Source organism: Suncus etruscus, chromosome 8, assembly GCF_024139225.1.
Source record: "Suncus etruscus isolate mSunEtr1 chromosome 8, mSunEtr1.pri.cur, whole genome shotgun sequence".
Taxonomy (NCBI): Eukaryota; Metazoa; Chordata; class Mammalia; order Eulipotyphla; family Soricidae; genus Suncus; species Suncus etruscus.
The window spans coordinates 40,998,925-41,016,679 of record NC_064855.1 but is presented as its reverse complement, the minus strand read 5'-3'; the positions used below and the strand labels follow the sequence as shown (position 1 = coordinate 41,016,679).

At 41.5% G+C, this 17,755-nt stretch overlaps 1 protein-coding gene and 1 non-coding gene across 4 annotated transcripts in view; both read right to left on the bottom strand.

Moving 5' to 3' along the window:
- Nucleotides 1-10,653, bottom strand: part of CDK8 (cyclin dependent kinase 8) — a 134,207-nt gene extending 123,554 nt beyond the window's left edge. For all 3 annotated transcript variants that reach the window (XM_049778250.1, XM_049778252.1, XM_049778253.1), the window contains exon 1: nt 10,367-10,653. In XM_049778250.1, the coding sequence (XP_049634207.1) occupies nt 10,367-10,494 (128 nt within the window). In that variant the 5' untranslated portion in view covers nt 10,495-10,653. The remainder of the gene's footprint in view (nt 1-10,366) is intronic.
- Nucleotides 10,654-15,986: 5,333 nt separating this feature from the next.
- Nucleotides 15,987-16,198, bottom strand: LOC126016844 (small nucleolar RNA U3). Its single transcript, XR_007498536.1, has one exon. It is a non-coding gene; the product is annotated as a small nucleolar RNA U3 (small nucleolar RNA).
- Between the last annotated feature and the right edge of the window lie 1,557 nt (nt 16,199-17,755).

The following is a 17,755-nucleotide window of genomic DNA, read 5'->3' as shown; positions in this document are numbered from 1 at the left end:
TTCCAATGAACCTTGTATTAATGAACATGTAGTGGACCAGCCTGAGATAATGAACTGAACTAATTGCATGTTTTGAATTGTCAGGAGGTCCAGGCTCAATCCTTGGCACACTCTGGTACCCTAAGCAGTAAAGGAAAAGACCTTTCCCCCAAAGCACCACCAGAGTGACTCCAAAATTAAAAATAATAACACATTTAGTCACTACAGTTTACTTAGATGTTTGTTTTTTATTTAAAAAAAATTACCTCATTTAAAGGACCACTGTATTCAGTTTTGTATTCTTCAATACCTTGGGAACATAGAAGGGTTCATAAATATTTACTATAAATTAAACTTAGAAGAGAGCCCCATAAATATTTACTGAAAGGAGTGATTATCTGATTAAATTGTTGGTAGAAAAAAAACAATACAATAATCAAATTAACTATTCTTAAAGTGAATTAAACAATGAATCTGGATAAACTAAATATCTAAATCTACTTATCTGATAAAATGAACTCCTTGACCAGTATCATGATACATTTTTTTTTTTTGGTTTTTTTTGGGCCAACACCCGGTGACGCTCAGGGGTTACTCCTGGCTATGCGCTCAGAAGTTGCTCCTGGCTTCTTGGGGGACCATATGGAGATTGCCGGGGGATCGAACCGCAGTCCGTCCTAGGCTAGCGCAGGCAAGCAGGCACCTTACCTCCAGCGCCACCCGCCCGGCCCCCATCATGATACATTTTTAAGACAAGAAATATTTGTTCAGTATTAAAAAATCCAGAGTGGGATGGACTAGGGTACAATGGTTAGGATGCAGAACTAGCATGTGCCTTACCCAGGCTAGATCCCTGAGTACTATTGATTGCAACTCTCAAGACCTTCACTCCAGCACCCACTAATGGGTAATCAGGTAATCCTAAGAACCTCAGCACCCACACATCCACTGACCTTTACATTAAACCAATGGTCAGGTTGGCCAAGATTCACCATAGGGTCACTTGGGGAGCAACTCCCCCAAATTTTCCATTAATGGGGGATTATTACAGGTTTTATTTGACATTTTTAACATCTAAGAAATATTTAAATCTTAGATAGCACAGCGGTGTTTGCCTTGCAAGCAGCCAATCCTGGACCTAAGGTGGTTGGTTCGAATCCCGGTGTCCCATATGGTCCTCCGTGCCTGCCAGGAGCTATTTCTGAGCAGATAGCCAGGAGTAACCCCTGAGCGCCACTGGGTGTGGCCCAAAAACCAAAAAAAAAATAAAAAAAGAAATATTTAAATCAAACTAAACATAGATAACAGTGTTCAGCAAAATTCTGAAGTCATGACATTCCTCTGGGGGAAATAAAGGGACTCAACTAAGCTCTGATCATAGTTAAGCAATAAAACTGAATTTAAAAACCTTATTGCACACTGAAAAATATCTCTTGCACTAGTCAAGAGATGAATGTTACCAAGAAGTGGGAAGTTACTCGTATTCTCATATATCCCAACACCATGAAAGAAAAGTATAAAGAATGCTAAAGTGAGTTGGACATATCAGGTAAATTAGCCAGGAAGTCATTGGGAAATTAAGTAACTTCTCTGGCAGTTGATGAATATACACAGTAAAAGCAGGGGGTCTCAAACTCGCGGCCCCTCGTACAAACTTTTGTGGCCCAATGCCGGCCTTCAAATATCGCAGTATTCGCGATATTTGCTTACGGGAATATCGCAATAAAAATGCATTAGTAAGAAAAAAATTGCATTAAACATTCGCATACCCCGAGCAGTTCCGTTTGGGGTATGCAAATGTTTAAAGGCGATTTTTTGTGATGTTTTTCTTACTAATGTGATTTTTTATTGCGAATATTCAGTAAGCGAATAATCGCGAATACTTTGCGCCTAGCGCAGATGTCATTTCGGCTGCTCCTGCCTGCTGTCCCTTGCATTGTCGGAGGGCCTAAGGGAGAGAAGTTCATACAGAATTAAATTTTGTCATACCTTCATCATGACTTCATCAAAGCCTGCAGTGAAGAGAAAGATTGATGACCAGCAAAGACATTTAAGGAAAAGTGGGAAATGCAGTATTTCTTTGTTGAGCAAGGGTATCACACATGTCTTATCTGCTCTGAGAAAGTTGCAGTGCACAAGGAATACAACTTGAAATGCCATTATTCAACTAAACACGCTGAGGAATGTGCAAAAATATCAAGGAAATGAGAGAGCCAAGCGGGTTGCCAGTCTTAAAGCATGTCTAATGAGGCAACAAGATTTCTTCAAGAAAGCAACCAAAGAGAATGTTGCATCGGTCGTAGCTAGTTACCATGGTTTCCGGCGTATAAGACGACTTTTGAAACAAAAAAAGGTCGGGGGTCGTCATTATACGCCGAGTATATCCCGAAAAATGTTTTCAATATGCTGCTAAACAAAAACTGTCTGAATATTGCCACAAAACGAATTTTCCAACTCGATCCTGCATCAATCACTGCCAGGCTGCTCGGACCGCCTCTCTAACTCAGCCAATCCAAGCAGGCTTTTTATGCATGCAAATTAGACAATGTTCATGACCCGAATCTACACTGTCAAAAACCCTGCTCAGATTGACCAGAGTCAGAGAGGAAGTCTATTACAGTATAACCTTTTAACCTTTACTTGTTGCGATTGGCTCACTCTGATACATGAGCACAGGAACACATGCAGCACATGCAGCACAGGAACGATCTGATACAGCGAATATAGGCCTAGACCTATGTTTTAACTGCAAAATTACAGGGTCGTCTTATACCGCCCGGTCGTCTTATACACTGGAAAATACGGTACATGGTTAGTGAGATGACTGTTAAGGCAGGGAAACCACAGAAGGAGTTTGTTTTAAAAAAAAAAAATGCAGTTACAGGCTGCAAGTATTATCTGTCCGGAAAAGAAAAGTCGGTTTAGCAAATCAGCCTTTTGCCAACACTGTGGCAGAGCACATTTCTGACATGTCAAGTGACATTTATTATCAACTGTGTGAGAAAGCCAAAATGTTTTGACACATACTCAGTTCTCTTGACGAGGGCACAGATATAACAGACACTGCGCAGCTCACAATTTATGTCCGTGGTATTGATTGCAATTTTGAATTGGCAGAGGAGCTGCTCACAATAATTCCAATACATGGCCAGACCACTGCTAACGATATATTTCAGTATCTGTGTGATGCCATTGAGATGCAGGTTTGCCATGGAAGAGGTTTGTTGGAATAATAACCGATGGAGCACATCGATGACAGGGAGGAAAAACTGGACTGGTGACACTTGTTCAAAAAAAAAAAACTTGAAGAGAAGAGTGTAGAGAAGGCCATTGCTCTTCACTGCATTATCCATCAGCAGGCCCTTTGCAGTAAATGCCTGCCGTGTGACAATGTGATGTCTGTTGTTGTGAAATGCATCAACCATATCAGATCCAGGGGCTTAAAGCACAAGAGTTTCCGTGCTTTTTGAGAGGAAATGGAGTCAGAATATGGAGATGTGCTCTATTTCACCGAGATATGTTGGCTCAGCAGGGGAAATGTCCTGAAAAGATTTTTTGAGTTGAGAGAAGAAGTGAAAGCCTTCATGGAGAAGGATGGAATGCTGTTTCTGAGTTGAGTGATCACAAATGGCTCATGGACTTAGCTTTTTCTTGTTGACATCACACATAAGCTGAATGTACTAAACAAGATGTTACAAGGCCCGGGGCAGCTTTTCAGTGCTGCCTATGACAACATGAGGGCATTCTCCACAAAACTTGTGTTATGGAAATCCCAGCTCTCTCTCAGACAAACCTTTGCCATTCCCAGCATGCCAAGGAACTTATGGATGCAGGCATACTCCATTCAGTGGTGAGAAATATGTTGAAGCTATTTTAAGCTAGAGAAGGATTTGATCACAGATTTGCAGACTTCAAAAAGCACAGAGCCACTTTCCAAATTTTTGTGGACCCCCTTTTCCTTTGATGTACAAGATGCCCCTCCTGTGCTTCAAATGGAGCTCATTGACCTGCAGTGCAACTCTGATCTCAAAGCCAAGTTCAGGGAGATTAGTGGAAAAGCAGACATGCTTGCAAGGCAATTTTTTGAGAGAATTACCCCCCAGCTTCCCTGAGCTTTCCCGAATGTTCAACGCACCATGTGCCTTTTTTGGGAGCACATATTTTTGTGAAAAGTTATTCCTCCACATTGAACATCAATAAGTCAAAGTACAGGTCCTAGACTTAATGATGATCATCTTCAAGCCATACTGAGGGTCTCAACTGCTTCCTCTCTAAAGCCAAATGTGGTTCAGATTTGTGAAAAGAAGCGCTGTCAAGTCTCTGGCAGCAAGGAATAGGCAAAAGATGCCATGTTCAGAAGGACTGTTCATGATCTTCACTCAATGTTCTATTCATGTTCAGAAGAAATAATTAAAACTGTTAATAATGACGTTTGAGGGCTTTTTTTTTTTTTTTGTGAAATCCCCTATGCGGCCTTGCTTCACCCCGACTTTGCCTCCTGTGGCCCCCAGGTAAATTGAGTTTGAGACCCCTGCAGTAAAGCATATGAATACATGCACCATTGTGTAAGATCAAAATTTTGGACCTAAGACACTTGACTATAACACATATGTGGAAGTAGGATCCACCCCTGGATTACCTGATCCTCTAGATACCACCAGGTATGACTTCCCAAGTGAAAAGCAAAGAATAGCTCCAAGCACTAGCAGGAATGAACCAAAAAACTTAAAAAAAAAAAAAAAAAAAAAAAAAAAAACACTTTTGTTTTAGTGACTGTATACCTAATCTTACTAAAGTGTTTCATTATATTCATTTTTCCTAGCTCAAATAATACTAGAAAGATCTCAAATAAAACGAATAAAATTTCCTATTCTTACAAATAAGAAAACTAAGATCTAGAGAGGGCAAATAACTTGCTGAACCCCACAGGCAATAAGAGACACAAATTCGGGGCCAGAGAGATAGCATGGAGGTATGGTGTTTGCCTTTCATGCAGAAGGACGGTAGTTTGAATCCCTGCATCCCCTATGGTCCCCCGTGCCTGCCAGGGGCAATTTCTGAGCATAGAGCCAGGAGTAACCCCTGAGGCTGCTGGGTGTGATCCAAAAACCAAAAAATAAAAAAGAAAAGAAAAGAAAGAGAAACAAATTCAAGTGTCCAGCTTCACCCAACTTGAGTTCTTTCCACCAGATGAAGAATCTTAATTTTATTATTGTATTGTATATTGTATTATTGTATATCTCATTGTATACTGTATTATTGTATTGTATTATTGTATCTTAATATGCTATGAATCTGATCCCACAGTCTCACATATAAATTCTTATAGCATTTGAAAAATCCAGCACAAAAAACATATTCAATATATGAACAAGAAGACTAGACCTTATCTAGACTTATTAAATGTATGATGCTTAATGTTTAAGAACATGAGTTCAGAAGAGAATCTCTGTTCAGGGGTGTGTGTGTGTGTGTGTGTGTGTGTGTGTGTGTGTGTGTGTGTCTGTGTGTGTGTGTGTCTGTGTGTGTGTCTGTGTGTGTGTCTCTGTGTGTGTGTCTCTGTGTGTCTCTGTGTGTTCAGGGTGTGTGAGTTCAGAAGAGAATCTCTGTTCAGGGTGTGTGTGTGTGTCTGTGTGTGTGTCTGTGTGTGTCTGTGTGTTCAGGGTGTGTGTGTGTGTGAGTTCAGAAGAGAATCTCTGTTCAGGGTGTGTGTGTGTGTCTGTGTGTCTGTGTGTGTGTCTGTGTGTGTCTGTGTGTTCAGGGTGTGTGTGTGTGTGAGTTCAGAAGAGAATCTCTGTTCAGGGTGTGTGTGTGTCTATGTGTTCAGGTGTGTGTGTGTGTGAGTTCAGAAGAGAATCTCTGTTCAGGGTGTGTGTGTGTGTGTGTGTGTGTATGTGTTCAGAGTGTGTGTGTGTGTGTGACCACAGGCTGTGTGTGTGTGTGACCATATGATGCTTAGGGCTATGTGTGTGTATTTTTAGTCCATACCCAATGATGCTCACTCCTGCCTGTGCCCAGGAATCACTCCTAACTGGCTCACAGGATGAACCCAGATCAGCAACATGCAAAGTAAGATAGTACCCACTGTACTCTCTCTTTGACCCCCTGTTCTGAAATTTAATAACTCACATAACTAGGGACAAAACTTGCTTTCTAAGCCTCCATTTCCTCACTTATAAAACTGAAAACAGGACTGACTTGATATTGATAATGAATTGTTCAGGATCTAGTGCTTATTCTGTCCACATTATATTACTGCCTCTTGAGTGTTCTACAAGTGTCCCCAAAGAAAGTGTTCTCTCTCTCTCTGTGTCTCTCTCTCTGTCTCTCTCTCTGTCTCTGTCTCTGTCTCTCTCTCTCTCTCTCTCTCTCTCTCTCTCCTCTCTATCTCTTCCCCCCCCCCTCTCTCTCTCACACACACACACATACACTCTACCTAATTATCTCCCCACCCCCTTAGTTTTTTGGCCAGCTCTCAGCTCACTAGTAGGGGACAATATGGGATGCCAAGGACCAAACACAGGTCAGTCACATGCAAAGACAAATGCTCTGTAAATTTGCTGTAATATCACTCTGGTCTTATTATCTGTTCTTTTAAACAAAAAACACTGAAAACCTCAAAAAAAACTTTCATTATTTCCTTTTTGGAGATCAAACTCCAATATCAAATTGATTTTTAAATTCTATAAGTATCCAATGTTACACAATGAAGGTTTTGAAATCAAAAATTGTTTTCTGTCTTCTTATGCTTTTTCATACTTTCATGTTTTCTGACTTTTTCATACTTTCAAATAAAATGAGTTTATCATCTAAATTTTACAAGACGGCAATGCAACTGATTCGAAAAAAAATAAATTTCCCTGCTTCCAACTGAACACCCTCCTTTTGGTTTTGAGACACAAAAACGCCATCTCATTTAGGGTAACTTAGCAAATTAGTTTCAAGATTTACTGTGCATTTACATTTTCACATTTTCACTCTCTAAGAATTTGAAATTAACACAATTTGAAGAGGCTTTTTCCATAAGTAATTATGCTTCAAATAAAGTATTCCCGCCTCCTCCATATTTTTTGAAGGACTGAATTTATTTTACAGGTAGAATATTATCAATCGGGGCAGGTGCAGTGGCGCTAGAGGTAAGGTGTTGGCCTTGCCAGTGCTAGCCTAGGACGGACCGAGGTTGATCCCCTGGCGTCCCATACGGTCCCCCAAGCCAGGACTGACTTCTGAGCGCATAGCCAGGAGTAACTCCTGAGCATTACCGGGTGTGGCCCAAAAACCAAAAAAAAAAAAAAAAGAAAGAAAGAAAGAATAGTATCAATCTAGTACTATTTTTGTTTGTTTGTTTTGGGGTCACACCTGGCAACACTCAGGGGTTAATCCTAGCTCTGTGCTCAAAAATCACTCCTGGCAGGCACAGGGGACTACATTGGATGCAGGAATTCCAACCAACACCATCTGTCCTGGATCGACTGCATGCAAGGCAAAAGCCCTACCACTATGCTATCTCTGGACTCACAATCTAGTACTACCAATTCATCAAGTCAAAGAAATGACCTCCCCAGCTATTTTATTTCCTAAAAGTTAATAATTTATAAAGCTAATTCCTTTGGTCTATGTTCTATTACTAATCATTCATATTCTATGGTAGCCAATGGACAACTGAAAGGATGAAATATTTGCATACATTCATTTTTATAGTATATTAAAAGATCTGTTTCATTTTAGGGTAACCCCCAGGATTCTATTTGAAGATGTTACTTAATAGCTAGGTTCCTAGAATGCTCTGAAATTACAGTTACAGAATATATCATTTAATTTGAAAGTAAATCAATACTAGGAACAAATTATTTGATCATCATCTCTTTATAAAAGATTAAAAGAGACACAAATTTTATTTTACCAGGACTAAAATGCATTGAATCACAGTTCACTGACATAAGATCAAAAGAACCTCATAAATACAAATGCTATATTATACCCAAATGAGATTGTATAGGGGAAAATGGCTAAACCAAAAAATATTTTCTCTAGAAAACAAAAAGGTAATTGTAAAATTCTCCTGACATGCACTACATTTTTTCCAGTTATTTGCATAAACATCATTATAGGTGGCTGGAAGACAGGCCCCCCCCAAATCACTAAAATGTTGGCTTTTTTCTGCAACTGCAATGCTACTTTTCAGACATCACAAATGACTAGAAATATACTCAAATACTAAACATTTAGCTATTTTCCTATTACATAGTTCTTCTAAACTAGTAACCTGAGAAATAAGATATTTTAAAAATAAAATAAAATAAAAATTTAAAAGCAAATTAAGATACAGCTAAAAGTACTGCTTGTCAATAACATTACATTTAATAAAACAAAAAGTAAAACAAAAGTTAATAAAAATTTGCACAATGTATTAAAGTGGTAATTTGTAAAACAGACATGGCTGTTCTCATATTTTAAAATAATAAAAAGTCATCGGATTTTATAAAATAGATGACGACTAGTCAAATGTATTTCAAGGTCTCATCTCATGGGACTAGGGATTTTATGAATATGCCCCAACTTACATAATATTGGGGGATAGGACAATGGTTTAACAGCTTTGGAAAAAATTGAATGGAACATTAATAAAGGATAAATTTTTTAATATAGTAGAGAATAACAACACTTCAATGGAAAAGTACCACTTAACAAAAGCAACAGTATCTTCAGGTGCTCATTTCTCAAAACTCACCGGACTAGCCAGTAAAAAGTACTTTTAAATAGATGTAGCAACTAGAAATATCAAGTTGTCAAATCCCTACCTTTAGCAGGTAGCTTGAAGCACTGAAATAAACATTCTAATTAATCAGAATGACTCTTTTTCTTCTTGTAATCTTCCTGTTTGTTGGTTTGTGTTTGTTTTTGCGGTTGGGCCATACCGGGCAATAAATGCTCAGGGTTTACGCCTGACTCTGGCAGTGTTTGGGGACCATATGGGAAACCAGGGGTAGAACCTAGGTCTACTGCTTACAACGCAAGAGCCCTGCCCTCTATACTATCTATGGCCCTCACTCTTGTCCATTTTAAGTTATTTTATAAAAAATATGTCAATCTAAGAAAAATGCTAAAAACAAATCTAGGCTTCCTTTTCCAATGCCTGGAATACTAAAGTATTTTATAAAAATGGCATTTCCCCCTAACTTCAGTTTTATGAATGGTTTCCTTTTTTTTTTTCAGAACTAATAAACACATCCTCCTACATAATGGAGAAAAAAGTGATTCTTTCAACGTTAAAAAACAACAGTTACCCAAACTAACAATAATGCCCAAGTAAAGCTATAAGCTATAATTTATACTTAACTATAAAGATTACATAATAAGCTTTGAAATTCTCCTTCCGTCCAATTTCTAGCGTCAAAAGCCCTCGCAACGGCATCCACGGTTACAAGGGGGAACAAAAAAAAGCAAAAAAAAAAAAAAAAGGAGTTAATAATACATATTTTTTTCCTCAGCTAAGACTTGCCTTCTTTTCTGTCAATACTACAAGACATTCAGCTCCTGACAAAGGAAGAAGGAAACATTTCACTTGCCTGTTTTCAGAGAAACTAAATCAGGAGCATTATGAATTAAGTCATTTCTGGGGACGAATTTTGCAAGTAAAGAGACTATTTAAAAGTTCATTGCCAGCTGCCAAACTGGGGTGAAGGAAGGAGAGAGAACCTAGATCGCCCCGATTTTGTCAGTCGCCTTTCCCACCACCAACCAACCATCATCCGTCCATCCGTCCATCCATCCATCCACCGGGCACCAAACCCCCATTGTTCTATGCAAACTCATGGCCCAAGAAGGATCACGAAATAGCAGCTGCTACATTTTTGGTAGCAGAATGACCACAGGGAGAAACTCTTCCGATCCCTCCCACCACCACCACCAACCCACACACACACACACATTTTCCCGGCTGCTTCCTCGGCCCTTAAATAAAGCCCAAACGCTCAAGCCACCAAGCTCAAACTAGTCGCGGCTGAGCCACTCCTTCCCGGGGGCCCGCTGGACGTCAACACAGGGGGCAGCTGGTCGCCTACCCTGAACCCCGCCAGCCCCGGGGCTCCTCCTAATCCCGCGAGCCCGCACCTCACCTGCACCCCGACATCGTCGAAACTGCAGTCGCCCGAGAACGAATGTCCCGGGTCGGGCCAGGACGCAAGGGCTCCCCTGCTCCTGCGGCTCCCGCTTCCTCCCTCCACGAAGCCGGCAGGCAGACAGCGACTCGGGGAGCCGAGCGAGTGGGAGCCAGCCCCCCACGCCGCCCCGGACGCTCCCCCGGGACCGCCCACCTGCCGGCGCAGGAGGCCTCCGGCCCTCCCTCGCCGCGCGCGCCCGCACCCGCACTCGCACTCGCACTCACCCGTCTTTCCGCTTGGCTTTGTAGACGTGCCCGTAAGTGCCGCGGCCAACTTTGCAGCCCTCGTATTCAAACAGGTCCTCGACCCGCTCCCGCTCGCTGCTCAGCTTCACTTTAAAGTCATAGTCCATTGTCACCACCTACCTCCGAGGCCGGGGAGCCGGGCCGGGAGGGCCCCAGGAAGGAAGCCTTCGCCCGCGGCCCCCGGGAACCCGCCCGCACGACGCCCCGACGAGGCGGCAGCAGCTGGAGGAGGCCCCGCGCGAGCGCCGGGGACATCCAGGGGCGCAGCGGGGCCGAGGCCGGCGGGGGAGGGGGCGGGGAGGGCGGAGGACGCGGGCGGGGGCGGGGAGCGCCTGCCTGTCTCGGCCCAGGTCCCCGCCAAGCTCCCGGGGCCGCGGCTCGGCCGGGCGCTCGCTCCCCTCCGGCCGGCCGCGCGTGCTGCGCGTGCGGTGCAGCGCGGCGCTGGGCGGGGCGGTGCGGGGCGGCGCGGCGCTGCGCTGCGCCCGCTGCTGCGGGGTGGCCGCGGCCGGCGCGCTCGCTCGGCTCCTCTCACACGCGCACTCACGCCTCACTCGGCCTCGCCCGCACTCGCACGCTCACACTCACTCCCTCTCCCTCTCTCTCCCACACACGCTCCCGCAGCCAGGCAGCAAGCACCGCACAACAGCCGGTGCCTCCTCCGAGAGACGAGGGAGGGGGAGGGAAGGAGGGCACGCGCGGAACACGGCCCGGCTGTCGCAAAAACGTCGCGAAGGCTCGCTCGCGCGGCCCCCTCGCCCGCGCCGCCGCCCGCCGTTCCGCCTTCACGCTCCGATCCCACCCGCGCTCACACGAGGTGGGTGAGGACGAGGTGGAGGGAGGGACGGAGGGACGGAGGGAGGCAGCCGCCGAACCACTGGCCAAAGCTACCGCCAAACGTTTGCACCACGTGGACCGCCCCGGCAGTGCCCGGGCTGTCGGACTACAATGCCCAGAATGCTCCAGCCTTCCTTTCTCCGGCTCCACCCCCCGCGCGCACGCACATACACACATACACAGCGGCTGTTTGGAGAGCGTGGCTTATGGGAGTTGTAGTCCAAAGGGAGAGGAGTTTCAATCACTGGGGGCGGGGAGTAGAGAACGGCCAGAGACTCTGACATGAACCTGTTCTAATAGAATCCTTTCATGTTATTTCCGAACTCCAGATTTTAAAGGCTGCTCTCATTACGGCAAGTCTTCGCCTTTGCTCGCTATCATTTCATGCGTTCTTGTGCTTGTACAAACGCGTGACATCAATGCCGACACTCATTATAAATACCAATCAAAAGGAATCAATGACGAGTATCCACCTACTCCCAAACAGTCTGAACCCTTCAGGTCTAGTCAGAGAAGACATTATTTTCAGAATGAATATTCTGCATCAATGTTTATAAAAGCAACTATTTTTCATCCATGATTGAAGCAATGGATTTAAATACATGAAAGCTTCTTTTTTAATTTCGGTGTAGAAAAGGTGTCAGCTTGGTGAATGGGGAGTGTTCTTTTTATGACTGAAACCAAACTACAACCATGTTTGTAATCATGGTGCTTACAAAAAGTTTTTTTTTTTGGGGGGGGGGCACATCCTGTGACGCTCAGGGGTTACTCCTGGCTCTGAGCTCAGATATCGCTATTGGCTTGGGGGACCATATGGGACGCCAGGGGATCAAACCGTGGTCCCTCTGGGTCAGCCCTGTGTAAGGCAAAAGCCCTACCGCTGAGCCACCACTCCGTCCCCAAAGATATTAATTAAAAAAAAAGAAGAAGAAAAAGAAAGAAAAGCAAAGGTTTCAGGTGAAGGAACCTTAATATCTCATCCTTCTAATTTGTTTTGTTTTGTTTTGAAATTTGTTAATTGTATGATGCATTTTTTTAATTTTCCTGGTTGCGACTATTTCTACTTAAGCTCTGCTTCCCTAAAAAAAAATAAATAAATAAATAAAACGTTTCCCACTTTTCAACCCATAAACAATGTTTTGCTCATTTTTCTAATTATCAGATTCTGTATCATTCTTTTAGATTATCACTTTCTATACAAAGTCATATTTGCCTTACCATCTAGTATCTTGATATATCAAATGATATCTCAACATTAGTATCTTGTAATAATTCACAATAAACATTTGTTAGACTGGGAACAGAGAGATAATACAGTGGGTAGGGAATTTGCCCTGCACATAGTTGACCCAGGTTTGATCCCTGGTATTTCATATGGTAACCCTGAGCCTCCCAGTAGTGATTCTGAGTGCAGAGCCAGGAGTAAACCCTTAGCACTGCCTTAGCCTAAAAACTAAAACTAAAAACATTTGCTGGACTAATGAATAAGTATTCATGTCTATGTTAAAAATACTTATGCAAGAATGCAGTGTTTTAAAGAGGGGATGCCTAGATCACTCTTGACCCCAGAATATTAGGAAGAGAAGGAAAGAAGTGGAAGGATAAAGACAGATGAAAAATGACAAGGGGCAGAGATCTAAGATATTCAGGCACATGGTGATGTTCAGGAAGGATAGAGCTAAATAACCAAATCACACAGTCAACAACTCTGAAAATATTAGACCCAAACTTTAACAACCAAACAAATCTGTGGCTGTTGTGATAGCAGGTTGCAAGGGGAATACATGTTGAAACCAGGGAACATTGGTGGAGGAAAATTATCACTGCTGGTGGGATTAATGCTGAAAAACTGTACACTTAAACTTTGTAAATGATGGTGTTTTAATAGATAGATGATAGATAGAATACACATATACAAGTTGCAAAGATATTTTATGAAAAATAATCAAAAGGACTCTTCTAATATAAATTAGCTATAGAAAGATAAATTCACCATGGTTTTTCCCTAGTACATTAAACATCATGTAGGGTATTTTTTGTTTGTTTTGGGGGGTTTATTTTGGAGGTGGTTCACACCCGGCAGTGCTCAGGGGTTATTCCTGAGCTCAGAAATTGCTCCTAGCAGGCTCAGGGGACCATATGGGATGCTGGAGATTGAACCCAGATCAGTCCCAGTTCATCCACTTGCAAGGCAAACGCCCTATCGCTATGCTACCATTCCATCCCCAATCATTTCCTTTTTAGTAGGCTTACTGGTTAGTTGGGCCTGGGTTTGAATCCTTTTTTGTCATATTTGAATTTAGTCTTGGGACCCTCAGCTTTTTGCTTTTTTTTTTTTTTGAAAAATGGAGATCTATAAGACCCCCCTGATTATGGTAAGTACACAACACCGAAAAGCTTTCATGAATGAGATGGTTTAGTTTCTATTCAGACCTATAAACAAGATGATTCACTAGCAGGACTATTCTCTGTATAGTTAAAAAAAATAAACATTTTCCTAAATATGAATTTAGAATAGACTTTTGAAAATTTTATTTAATGTTCCATTTACTTGTGGGTGGTGGATAAATCACTCGAACTGTGCTCAGGGACTAGGGCCCATTCTCAGGCTGACTTTCAGCTATGCTAAAGAATACCAGAGTCATGTGGTACCTGGGAGATGAGGCAGTACAGGGAATCAAACTCAGGGTGTCAACAACAGTAAAATCATGTGACCCAAACCCAAAAAGGTGTCTGTTATGGAGGCAGGTTTCGCGTGGGGGGGTGGTATGGGATGGACTCTGGAAATGTTGGTGGGGGAAAGTTGAAGCTGATGGAATTGATCCTGAAACATTGTGTGTCCAAAACCCAACAATGAACAGTTTTTTAAGTCGTAATTTAAATAATTTTACTTGTAAGATTTATCTGGCCTAATATCATTCATAGGCATTTATCTGATGAATAGGAAAACACAAGTTCAAATATAAATTTAGATAATTTTTGCTTTGCAATTCGACCGATTGAGGTTAGTTCCTGGTTATCCCGTTTGGTCCCCAAGCATAGCCAGGAGTAATTTCTGGGTGGATAGACAGTAGCATTACCAGGTGTGGCCCAACCCTCTACCCAAATAATATCTATACCTCTAATGTCATAGAAGCATTAGTCAAAAATAGATATTTTCACAATTCTAAAATTAGAGATTGACTTATGTGGCTCATCAATAGATGACTGACTAAAAGTTCTGTGGTCTCTATACTCAATGTAATACTCACTTATTTTTTAAAAATCAAACTACTATTTGGGATAAAATATTGAAACTTAATAGACCATAAGTGAAAGATGAAAATTCTGTGCCTTTCAAACATAATCACAAGTTCAAACCCTAATGCCACGATATGCACTGAACATGATCCTGGCAATTCACTGTCTATAATGTAGCTTACAGTATACAGTACTTGCTTTCTATGTGTAAGACCCTTATTTCTATCCCTGGCAATCTGATTTTCAGCTCTACAAGCTATTTTCAGTTGTAATATAGTATGTATGAGCACCATCAAGAACCACAAGGCAAGCACCACAACCATAAGATATATGACTCAGCCAAAGAATATTCCCTTCTGTCAAGCACAGCAATTAACTCTTTAACCATGCAGAATATAATATCCACTTTGGAAACAACCAAAACCAAAGAAATGCTTTCAAAAATAAGTTCTTGTTATTTCTTTTATCAGTGTTAATTCATTTCCTCCACATCACTAAAAACATGATAACTGAAATTGTTAATTTTTTTTTGGTTCTTTGGCCATAACCAGCAGTGCTCAAGGGTTACTCCTGGCTCTGTGCTCATAAATTATTCCTGGCAGGCCCAGGGTCCTTTATGGGATGCCAGGGATCAAACCATGGTCAGCTGCATGCATGGCAATTGTCCTACTCACTGTGCTCTTTCTCTGCTCCCTAAAATGATTAAAATTTATATCATATAACACCTATTATTAGAGAGAAATGGACTGTTTCTCAATTCCAACTCTAAAAATATCAAGAAAAGGTCTGGTGTGGCTCATGTGCCCATCCTGACACAACAAAGTATGATCAAGGGGTCAGAGTTATATAAGAATAGTAGAGATTTTTAGTTCTTAGGCATGAGGAGCATGAGGAAGATGAGGATAGCAAGCTCACAGAAGAAAGCTATTACAGTGAAGGTAGTGAAATGGGGCAATCTAATGAATGTGGACCTTGAAGAAACTACGTGAGACTAGGTGGATGATTAAAGATGGAAAAATGATGCTTAAAACTAAGACATAAATGAAGAGGAGTAAAACTTTCTAGGCAGTGGGTACAGAGTTGTCCTGTGTATATGAATACCCAATTCCAAGTTATTAAGCTAGAATCAAAAAGTAGCCTAGGAATGCCATTTGTATGGATGAAATTGTGTGACATAACTACATAGGACTGTTAGGGCTCCATAGAGCCCTTTAGACTATATTATAATACATTTAGATTTATTTTTAAGATACTAGGAAGACACCAGAAGAGTGTAAAAGGGGATTAACCACCGATGACATATACATGTATATATGTATATATGTGTATATACACATATATTTATATTATATATTATATATAAATTTATTATATATAAAGAATATTGAAGAGGGGGTGGCTAAAAGATAGGACCTCAAAAATAATAAGAATCTCTATTACATGCCCTATAACCAATCAAAAAACATAATGGTAAACAACCATGAATTGTTTCTCACAGTGCTTTTTTTTTTTTTTTAATTCTAAAACTCAGACTGCATCCATTCCCTCTACCCTTCTCAAAGGAAAGGGAGAATAATCATCAATGGCAAAAGGTAGTCGCAGAAGCGACACCTAGAGCCGGCTCACGCTCAGGAGAGAACGCTCTGGCTCCTCCTCGTGGCTTGGGTTCGCGCTACACGATCGGAGAAACTTCTCTAGTCTCATACTATAGAAATGATCCCTGAAAAGTATGGACTTGTTTCTCACAGTTCTATAGGTCACTGGGCTCAGCTGAGGAATACTGATGGTCTTACTTGAAGTTTCCCATGTAATTGCAGGGAATTGCTAAACTGGCAGTTTTAAAGTGGCCTCATATACATGCCAGGGCTCTTTTTAGACTGGATTTCCACATGGCCTTTCCCCATTAGCTGTCAAGCATAAACTTCCTTACATCCTGTAAAATGTTCTAAAAGAATAAAGGTAAAAAATGCAATGGCGCCTAAGACCTAAACTTCGAATTTACATATGCAGCCATGTTGAAATAGGATACAGGACTAAAGCAGACAACAATCCCCACTTCACTGAAGAGTGGGAAAGGACACTCTGGGGAGCAATTAACCATGGATCACCTCTGGAAGGCTGGGAGCATTGAACTTGGGTCATCTGTCTGCAGGCAAATTCCCTTCCCACTGTATTATTCTGACCCCAGTCTCCATTTCATAAGAAGTATAAGATACAATGCTAGGATTTTCAGTTTACCCAAGTGTGAACATGCATGAATCCATAGATTAGTTTAAATCAATTGCTTTTTAGATGGCTTTTGTTTTCTCTGTGGAAAAGAAAAGCTCTGTGAAAAACTCTCTGGATGAGGAATTAGGAATAAAAGGATAGAAAATAAAATGATTGTATTGGGGCCAGAGCGGCGGCTCAACAGTAAAGCTGAGCCCTACCTGCACACGGCTGATCTAGGACGGACTGCGGTTTGATCCCCGGTGTCCCATATGGTCCCCCAAGCCAGGAGCTATTTCTGAGCACATAGCCAGGAGTAACAAAAAAAAAAAAAAAAAGATTGTGTATCTGGAAAGAGGACATATTTGGAAAAATTTATTGGAGAAGTTAAAATGATGAAAATGACATTTAAATGATGATAGTTATATTTTCCTTTCAAAGTATAACACCAGATTAAAAAATTTAGTTTGATTATTTTGCAATAAATTTTTCAAAATACCTATCCTCATTCCTTCTTTCCTTAATATTTATATATGATTGGGAATAAGATTCCTCCATCAAATACTAAATAAAACACACAGCTGAAAAAATAATTCAAGTAACAGGTTAAAAGTGAGTTCTCCTTTTCCTTAGCTAACAGACTTTTATTCTTGTCATTGATAGAGCTTTCCAAACTAAAAATCTCTCATGTTTGTTCATGAAAAATATCTGCTCTTGAGGCCCAGAGCAATAGCACAGCTGTAGGACATTTGCCTTGCCTGTGATCGAACCTAGGTTCGATCTCTGGCACCTTATATGGTCCCCTGAGCCTACCAGGAGTGATTTCTGAACACAGAGCTAGGAGTAACCCCTGAGTGCCACCAGCATGGTGTGGCCCAAAACCAACCAAACAAAAACATCTGCTCTCTTGTTCTATAAGTGTTATGGAGCATTTATTTGCATTCTTAAGTTGATATATAGCACTATAATTTTTTTTAATATAATTTTTATTTTGATCATAGTGTCTTACATATTGTTGACAATAACATTTTAGGTACATATTTACATAAAATCAGGGGGGATTCCCATCCCCAAATTGTCCTCCCT